The 10,250-nt window shown below is 32.6% G+C and overlaps 1 protein-coding gene across 2 annotated transcripts; it reads right to left on the reverse strand.

Moving 5' to 3' along the window:
• Positions 1–2,087: 2,087 nt before the first annotated feature.
• Positions 2,088–9,540, reverse strand: LOC118057184 (cyclic nucleotide-gated ion channel 1). Of its 2 annotated transcripts, none has more exons than XM_035069681.2 (8): positions 9,123–9,540; positions 8,192–8,337; positions 7,035–7,590; positions 6,222–6,431; positions 5,178–5,464; positions 4,524–4,635; positions 3,691–3,927; positions 2,088–3,180 (listed from the first exon to the last, which is right to left on the reverse strand). In XM_035069681.2, exons 2-8 carry the CDS (start codon positions 8,218–8,220, stop codon positions 2,485–2,487), a joined length of 2,127 nt encoding a protein of 708 aa, XP_034925572.1. In that variant the 5' UTR covers positions 8,221–8,337; positions 9,123–9,540; the 3' UTR covers positions 2,088–2,484. The 2 variants fall into 2 exon arrangements, with proteins under 2 accessions (XP_034925572.1, XP_034925573.1); XM_035069682.2 differs by having other exon boundaries at positions 9,036–9,540.
• Between the last annotated feature and the right edge of the window lie 710 nt (positions 9,541–10,250).

The raw sequence follows: 10,250 nt of genomic DNA on the forward strand, positions 1-10,250 counted from the left end.
ATACACTTTTTCATAGAATTTATTTCAAAGTTTATGATGTTTTAAGGTCAATTAATGTTATAATTGTGATTGTATTTTATAATTGTGATTGATATTGTTATTAAGATATTTTTGTGTTTGGAGAGGGAGTAAGGTGGCCAAAGCTACTAATTCCCATTAACCCATTTAAAAATCCAGCCCACAAAATGTTTTTTTTTTATTATATTTGTTTTGGTTTTTTATTGAAAATTTTACTTTAGTCTTTCTATTTATTTTTTTTACAAATACATCCTTATGTGAATTTTTGTCCTTATATTTTAAAAAATATAATTTAGTATTTACATTATAAAAGTTAATTAAGTCCCTATGCGTCAAATCATAAGCTTGGTAAAAAATAAGACAGGCAATTTAAATGGAGTGATAGAATATGGTTTAAGTGGGTTGAAATAAGTATATCCATTTACAGATTAAATTTTAGATTTCTTACAATATCATGCTATACAAATCTATTGTCTAAATTCCCTTTTTATTTCTTAATTTTAACCTAACAAATCGAGATAGAAATATAATTATTAAACATAAAGACGTAGAAGAAAGAAAAATCTCTATGATATTATATGAGACCAAAAAAACATGAAGAAATAATATATTATTATATAAAAAAAACTAAATCAAAGTAAAGACACTTCAATTAATTACCTAAAACAACAATTTAATATTCACAAAATCAAATCTATCAATTTAACATCAAGGGAGCAGATCTTGGTTCATTAACATTAGACGAAGTTAACTTTTGAATTTAACATCAAAGGATACGAGTATATTTTTTTTATATTTTTAAGAGTATTTTTAATTGAAGTGATTTGTTAATTAAAGGATACAAACTACTTTTCACACTTTCAGAACAATTGAAGTGATTTGTTAATTATGAGTTACATGTAGAAAGCAAAGGTCCAAATTTTACCTTATGTCATAAAAATGGTACCTAAGAAAGGCATTATAAATCTCGGCTATTAGATTCTATCCGCCCAAAAAAAAAAAAAATCTTTATCATTAACTTCACCTAATAAGATAATTATTACAAATATTATTTTGATTATCATCATCATAATCATCATCGAAATATTCATCATCATTAAAAAGGTGTTTGAAAATATAATAACAGTTGTGATTTAAAATATTTTTTTCTTTAAATACATCAAAATAATATATCTTTTTATTTTTAAAAAAATTATTTTTAACATCAACATATCAAAACAATTTAAAAATATAAAAAAACTTAATGTTAAACAAAAAATATTCAAAATTTTTAAAAACATTATTTCAACCATGTTTCCAAACATTACTATAATATAGATACCACAACCACCATTTTCATTACCCTCTTGCACAACCATCAATTTCTTTAACATATAATTATTATCATTAACTTCACTAATACTATCATTATATATTATCTTTATATCCTTTGCAAATATATTATTATTATTATTATTATTATTATTGTCATGCATGTTTTGGAATATTTGATTTTCTAAAAATAGAAAACAGTAAATGGTAACAAACAGACTATTAAATATTTGTTTTTTCTTCTTTTTGTTTTAGATTATTAATTCCAAAATTAATTATAAAATTTAAAACCTGAATACTATGTTATGTTCGTAAAATCCAAACTATTTGAACACCCAACAATTGATTTTTATGTTCAAAAGATCTAACCACCGGGAAAATTTCTGGATTTTCTAGTATACAATAAAGTATATGAATAAAAATCTAAAATTATTGATTCGAATTCGATAAAGTGAAATCTATAAATACTATGTTTTAAAAAACATATAAGGATAAAAACAATAACAGTTGTTTATTTCTCTTGTGAAAGGTCCCCACCTCTAACAATATAATAAATTCAGTCCATTTTTTTTAAATGTTTTCAATTTGATCCCTACAATAGTGAAAACTAAAACCTTATTCCATTTATTGCCCTTGAAAAACATCTTGACATGTATTCTTCTGTCTATCTCTATGGCGAAGCCATGTTAGTTTGACCAATTTTCACCAAATTGACTAACTATTAACCACTAGGATGATGACATGCAACATCTTAATAATTATTTGAAAAGCAAATCAATTAATGATATTCTTAATAAAATAAAAAAAATAAGAAAAGGCTAGAATAAGTAATCTAGCATGCCTTTCCTTAACATAGTTCTGCATATTCAGACACCACTCTGCACTAATTCATTACATCCTGTTAGATTTCTCAGTTCTAAACTATGAACATAAATCAACTCAGGAAACAATTGAGCACTTCCATATACAACATGATATACATATACATATACAGGCCTCGGAACACCCACTAACTGCAGCCATCTGCTATAACATTGTGCCGAGCTCTTCTTTCTTGATCTTTTTTTTTATCTAATATTTTGCTGGAAAAAGTTGGTCTAGTTTCTACAAACAATCAAAAGCACAAATTATGAAAAGCAGCATACTTCCCATCATTCATTCTTCAGCAGTAAAATCAGGCTCTGCTGGCTTCTGCAGCAGCATTGGTGGAACTCTATCTGGTACCCTTGACTTGCGATTGCCACCACGCCGTAGAGCACGCAAAGCGTTAGCAGCAAATCTGGAGGCATATATTGTGGCACCTAAACTTGGTGAGCTCGCACTAGCCTTGGCTAATGCATCTTGCAGTCTATTTTCCTCTTGCTGAAGAGACTCTTCGAGCTTCTTTTTACTATAACGACGCCATGCAGCCTGTATAAAACAGGCTGCCCATGTCCTCCACTGCTGTGAGTAAAACCTGAAAGTGTGCCGGAGCTGCTTACTGTGGAGCCGCCGGAATTGAGAAGCAACAAATTTCAAGTCATCGGCCATTAGAGCGAAGGCTTCAACTTCTGTAATGGTTCGAACTGTTCTAGTTGAGATAGGCAGATTAGATGAGGAATGGGGATCTAAAGCCCATGTGAGAAGTTCCTCTCCACAAAAGTCACCAGCCTTGAGGTATTCAGAGTTGAAGAAGCCGGTTCTTCCACCATTGGTGGTCATGGTCAATAGCTTGCCCCGCATAACAAAGAGCATTTCATCAACCGGGTCACCCTCACGAACAACATAGCTCTCCTCTGTGTATAATGCTGGCTTAAGACGGTCACACATAGCATCTAGTAATTGTTCATCCATTTTTTCAAACATTGGCACCTGACAATCACATCCCAAACAAGAGAGGAAATCAAACATCTAGTAGTTAACCAAGGATGCATCGAAATTTCAACTTGCAAAGTAACTTCTGGCAGCCTTTCTTCTTTGTGGGTCATGGAGTATTCATGCACAATAAAATGAGCAAGCATTAAGAGCTTAAACCTCTTCATATAACACTCATGGAAAAAAAAACAAAAAAAAAAACTATAGAAAAATGAACCTTTCTCCAAAATGGGTGGTTTAAAGGATTCTTATGACATGACTACTCAAGTCATCTCCAATAAAAAATGCACTAAATAGTTCTCAAGTGATAAATGCAGGTCAACTAGTCATATCAATAAATTGCTACCCAAAGATGTAATTTGAAAGAACATTTGCAGGTAGATAGGAACATTTGAAACCACAAGGAGATTAAGCCAACATTTGCAGGTAGTAGCGAGGGAAATATCAGTTAAATCACCATCAATACGTGCGACACCAGTGGAAATTACAAAAAGAGGAATAACTCACTCTCATGAGCAAAGCCAAGCAGAGGTGACGCTTAATGTCTCTTCTAAGGTCCTTGGGAAGATTATGGACAAGAGTCTCTTCATCAACACCTCTAGTTTCTTGCCATCTATATTGCTCATACCGCCTAATCCGCTCCTTTATATTATCTGGAAGCAAGCGATGGGACATCCACTGCTCTGCATCTCGTCTTCTGATTCTCATTTCCTCCAATCTTGTAGTTGTGGATTGCAAATATGTCTGATTGAGAATAACTTCAGTTCATCAAAACACAAAAGATATGGGCATCGCGAAAATGAATGTCTCTCAACTATTTCATTAACAAATATCTCATGCTTGATCTGTAAACTAAACTATTTATAAACTTTCAGGAACCCATGTTCCTTGGATAGTCCAAAAATCAAGATGGTAACCCTTTGACAATGGTTAAGCAAACCAAGGAGCATGTCATTGGTGGTGATGATGAATAAGAATCCTACTTACTATTCTCAAAGCAGCATCACAGATGCTTAATCTTTTTTTTCAAAGAAAGAAAAATAAGAAAAACAAAGATGACAGAAAAGTAAAAAGAAATAAATCCTCGCGCCTTAATATTGTACATATTGTTAATGAGAGATTCCACTAAAGATTAAGCTACCCTACCAATACCACCAGATGCAAACTATAAGAAAGGTCCTTTTAATTACTGATCAAAGAATGCTTGATCAGGTGTTTGTGGGACTCAATTTTGGGACCATGGCGTGAAAGCATAAGATGCATGCTCCCAAAAAAAAAATTTAATAAACTCCTGCTTGAAATCAGAAAAAGAGCTATAAAATAAAGATAATAATACCAACCTGCATATTTCCGATGAGAAATGAAAATAGCACCAAGCCGGAGATAGAAATGAAAACTGCAAAGCAGATTTCCCAAACATAGGTACTTGTTTGAAGATTTTGACCAAGAGAACTGCAAAAGACACACATGAGATATCAAAGAACCTTTTCAGTACCAATAGTTCATTACAGGACATGAATGCAGAGAGCATAAAAATATCCAAGGAGTTGGACCGCAAAAAAAAAAAAAAAAGAAATGGACTGACGAAGAGGACATAAAATCAAGATTCAAAGAGACAATCAAAACATCATTGGTGCGTGCGTGCATGCACTGTGGGGGGAGGGGAGACACATAACCAAGATTCATAAGCCCAAAATAACAAAATGGTGATCATAACTATTATATAGCAGAGACCTTTGCAGAACATAAACCACAATATTTTTACAAGGATGTTTACAAACTTGTAGGTTTCAGTACAACCACCTCATGAAAAAAGGACAGGACTGCTCTCACATACTCTCTCTAAAGAGTTCAGATAGAACATAATTGGGTAGTGGTCTTTTACCAAATGAGGTTCCGAACACTAATCACTTCATAATTTAGTGTTCAGCCTTTCCACCTTGATAGATGATGCATAAACCTGGTAATGAGAAAATAATTTAAATGACGGTTACCTCAGATTTTGCAGGCCCCACCAAAAACAGTAAAAGAACTTCTGTGGAAAATCCATGGACGACAAAACAACACCAGACTGAAGGGCATCAAGGAATATTCCAAAATTGAAGATCGTTTCGTTTGGTGTTTGTATCGGGCAATGATCATCCAGAAATGTGACGTCTCCAACAACACCACTATCACAAAACAAAAGTTCACGATTGCATCCAGAATTTTTCCCACAAGCTTTTCTCCAACAATTTGTTTCTCGTTCTATTGAGAACAAATACCAAAAGGCTCCAAGTACCTAAAATTTGAGCTAAACGAATTAGTAGTCTGAAAGTTATGCTTCAAGCCAGAAGATGCACTTCCAATCACAATCAAATTCTGACTCCGAAAAAAGAAAAAAGAGAAGAGAAGAGAGAGAGAGAGAGAGAGAGAGAGAGAGCTCTGGCATAATACAGCATGCTTAATCTAATCAGGTTTTAACCAGAAATGAATTCATGAAAGACAATTACAGAACTTTCAAATTATGGAAAGTTGCAACCCTTTCCATAATCTTCTTCAGTTATCAATAGACCCAACATATCATTACGTGTTCAATAGAATGAGTCAAGCACCAAATCCACTTTAAATATATATATATATATATATATATATATATGAGCACATGTCAAGAGCATACAAAACATTAAAATGCATGGAGTGACATGACACGATAAAGGACAAACTAATAAAACATCTGAGTAAGCAAATAGAAAAATGGTAGAATTTATTGAAATAATTGTACAACAAAAGATGAATATCATTATATATACCAGTAGACATAATTGATCAACTTTTTGATGCCACCTCAGCTTAAATGCATTCCCTTAAAACTTTTATTGACATAATAGTGTTAAGGTAACGGGTGTTTATTAGGCTAGGTCATCCTTAGTTGATCCCAACATAAACTATCCTATAGATAGCTTATTCAACATATTTATACACATGAATGGCACATGCAGTAGATTTCTCATCTATTTTACTATAAATTAAACACAGATCAAGTAAGTCAAACTTACATGACTCGCAAGCATGTACAGAAACAGATTAAATGCAGCTCCAGCCCATGCAGTTTCAGTAAGGATGCCAGAAGTTGTAACTTCCTTATATAATGGATAGATTCGCACAAACCTTGGAACATACTGGAAGATAACAACAAATTTTAACAAGTTCTTTGTATTCAAATAACTTGAGCCACCCATTTTCGGAATGATAATTAAAATCACCACCTGGAAATTGAGCAGTGAGTTAGAAGCCCACAGGTCATATCAAACTCTATAAATAAATATGCCAACTAAGCCAAGATTTTGAACAGTAAAAGTTTCCCAGGAGCAGAAAAATTGAAAACTATGGTTCTTCAAGCAACTTGCTTTGATAAAATGCCAAATTTTAGTATTAGATACCAGAAGCATTTAGTTTTGGAAGATAAACCTATCCTCCCAGTTTCTGCCACATGGATAGCATATGTATATTCCCCATGGTACAAGGAGCATCTGATTGATTAAAAGGATAGTGATGCGGGACAATAGCCTGGTGTCCCCGCCAGATAGGGCAAAGGAAAAGTGAGAAAAACTTTGATGGTGGATGGAGAATTTCCATCGATAAACCTATGGATATCTCACATAACAATCTCAAGTGACCCCAATTCACAGTTCAAGGTCCATTAATGAGGGTTATATACAGGCACAAAGTTCTTCCATGTTCACCTTAGGAAAACAGGTATAAGTATCCATCACAAGTATAGAGGCCAAATGAAATATAGTCCTCTTTGTAAATACTGTGTCTGATAAACATGTCACAAACAGTATATAGGCAGGGAGAAGTTCCTTTACCTGTGGGAGTGGAAGGACTGCAAGAATGTCAATTAAGAAATATGATGATAGATATCTCTTAGCTATTGCCCAAGTATCCTCGACCAAAACACCTCTTCCAAATACCCGAGAAGAAGGAGCAATGAATCCAGTGCGGAATTCGAAGATAATATGTAGTATATAAAAGATGTCTGTAAAAGAGCGCAAAACACTTGCTGTAATCTCCATCGTATTGTCCAAAGAAAGACATTTCTTCTTATCATCAATCACAGGGACATAGAAAAATAAAGGATCCAGTGAAACAGCAATCACGCATGATAATACGAATATCTTGTTCCACCTTTGAAGGAAAGGCCCCTGTGGGTCAAGAATTTTCTGCCTGGACGCAAACTCACTGTTGAATGAATGTGATTTTAATGATTTTGTAATCCTTCTAAAGCTTGCAGAACCTGATTCCAATCCTCTTTGAACCTTCTCCGAAACTGAGCTTATTGTTGTTCTAATTTTTCCTGGATACATCCCATTACTTGCAGAATACTGACCTTCAGTAGTTTTCTCTGATTTCCAATCTTGAAACCTGAACAACACATTATCAACATAATGGTTTACCCTCACTCTAAACCATCCACTTAAATTGAACATCCAATATGCAACAAGCAATCACAGAAGCATGAAATGCAACACCGAAATTATATAACATCTCAAGACCACACCTGGATGTAAGTTATTAGATGCAAAAAAACAATAGCAATGATGATGGATGGGGAGAAGAGAAAGGAAACTGATAGTGACGTTGGCAGTTAAAAGTTGCTAATAACAAATTACAGAATAATGATTCATTCTTGTTAAACAATTCATAATAAGTGGAGATTCCAAAGTTGGTTCCAATATAACAACAAAACTTGGCAACGTAGTGACCATTAATGCTACAAAGGCATCCATGATGGAACAGTAATGCAAAACTTCACTTGTAAAAGCAAGCAATCAGCACTCTCATTCTCTCCGCGTCCATGTGAAGCAGCAGTACAGATGATGCATCAATTATCATTTGCTTGCATGTCTAAGAAATGTAATTCTGAAATGTTACAATTGTTCCTTAAATTCCAGCATAAAAATGCCATCAAAAGTAAATAAAATACTTAAGTTAACAAATATCTGCAATGTGGAAATGAACTAACCTCACAAACTTCTCTTGTGGTTGATTCATGACTCTGGCTTTATTTAAGTGGCAGTCCACAATAAAAAAAAATCAACCTTTAATCAAAAAATTAAATCCAAGAAACTTCTTCATATACTGCGCACTAATCTACTAAAATGCCAACCCCTGCAAGAAAAAAAGAAAGTAAAAGCAAAAAAAAATTAAAAAAAAAAAAAAAAAAACCTTGTATTAATGCATTCCTGTTCAACCCTACTCCAGCAAATGCAACCCTTTGCAGTTCATGAACATATGGAATCATAATTTATAGAAACAATATCCCTAATAGTTAAAACTCACTGTTAAAACACAAAATGGATTATAAAACATTGAATAAAACAAACTCAGAAACCCTATCTTCAGAGACTTGTTGAAAATTTTATAGACTCAAGGAAATGGTACGGTTAATCGAAGACTTTTTTTTTAGAATTACATAAAAGTGACACCTGGAGAGATTTTCCAAAGGACACACCCAATTGCAATTGACACTAAAATCCTTACAAAAATAATACCTTGACAACCAATAGACAGGCACACAACAAATATATACAATAAATGACCTTTTTTTTTGTGAAAGTTAAGTTTCAGGGAAAAAGATTTTCCAAAATTAAACAGAAAACCAAAATCAGGACAACTTTAAAGTACTTGTTGCAAAATTCAAAAACAAAAAAAAAAAAAAGGAAGAAGATAAGCAGAACTAAAATACCCCATAAGAGAATAAACTGAAACTCAACTAACAGAAGCAAAATTAAACTACATGTAAGAGAAAGACAAGATTTTTAAGGAAAAAGGGAGGGTTTTTAAGAGAGGAAAAGGTAGAATGGTACCTCTAAAGAGGAAGAAATCCAAGTGATTGTTGTAAAACAAAAGATTGGTTTTGTTTCTTAGTATCAAAGGAAGATAAATAGACTTACTTTTTCTTAAATCATTCATGTGATTGAAGAAGGAAGGAAGGAAATTTCCTGGAAAATGTGTAAAGGTCCCTTCTTTGAGCGTTTCCTCTCCCTTACTGGTATGGTTTAGCTTAGTTTAGAGTATGGTGAGAGAAAGGGAGAGAAGTGAAATCCCAAAGAGAGTTGCTGTCAAAGGGGGTGACTGGCTGAGGCAAGAACCAAGAAGTCAAGTTAGTGCTAATGGGTCGCGCTTTCCTTCGATAACTGCAATGTTTCGAAATGGCCAGACTGCACTCATTGAACGACGATTGATCTAATGATATAATAACTTAAATTAGGCTTTTAAGTTTTTTATTGCTGAACTAACAAAAAGAGGAAAAAAAAAAAAAGAATTTGAATGTTAAGATGTTGAACTTCAAATTTGCTCACAAAGTCGTCTCTAGTCTCAAGAGATTTGTGTTTTACATATGAAAGGAAAAAAAAATCTCAAAGAGATATGTATAGTGATAAAGAGGTTTCTTTCCTTTTTTAAAAATTTTTAAATGAATTTGAGAATATTTATTTCATAAATATGTGAGATAGATGTGATAAATGCATCTTTGAAATTTCTTAAAAAATAATTAAATTTTAGCTTGGTCTAAAACATTTCTTATTCTTTGAAAACAATTTATTTAAAAGAATGGGTATTTTAAAAAAATCAGTAATTTTAATATGAATAAACAAGAGTGCTTTGAATTTCATTTTATGTTGTCTAGCAATTCCTTTCTTTATTACAATTACATAAGCAATTAGTTTTAATATTTTTCAATAAAAAATAATTTGAGAAGTATTTTAAAAACTAAGTTGTGATCCAAAAACAAACACTCAAAACAATGTGATTAAATTATTTTATAAGATGATAAAGGATTGAAGTTTATTTATTTATTTATTTATTTTCCTTGATTTAAGAGGAGGCATAACTTCTTCTTTTTTAAATATTTTTTTGTACAATTTCCATCGACTTCTTCTTCATATTCTACCCAGTCAAAACGATGAATCGAGAAAGAATAGGATTTTCACTGTTAAAATTGACTCAAAACTCCATCAGATTAAATTTTAATAAATCTCACCCCAAGAAGCAATTGAATGGTCAACTGCAGATCAAGAACT

The sequence above is a fragment of the Populus alba genome, chromosome 15, assembly GCF_005239225.2.
Source record: "Populus alba chromosome 15, ASM523922v2, whole genome shotgun sequence".
Classification (NCBI taxonomy): Eukaryota; Viridiplantae; Streptophyta; class Magnoliopsida; order Malpighiales; family Salicaceae; genus Populus; species Populus alba.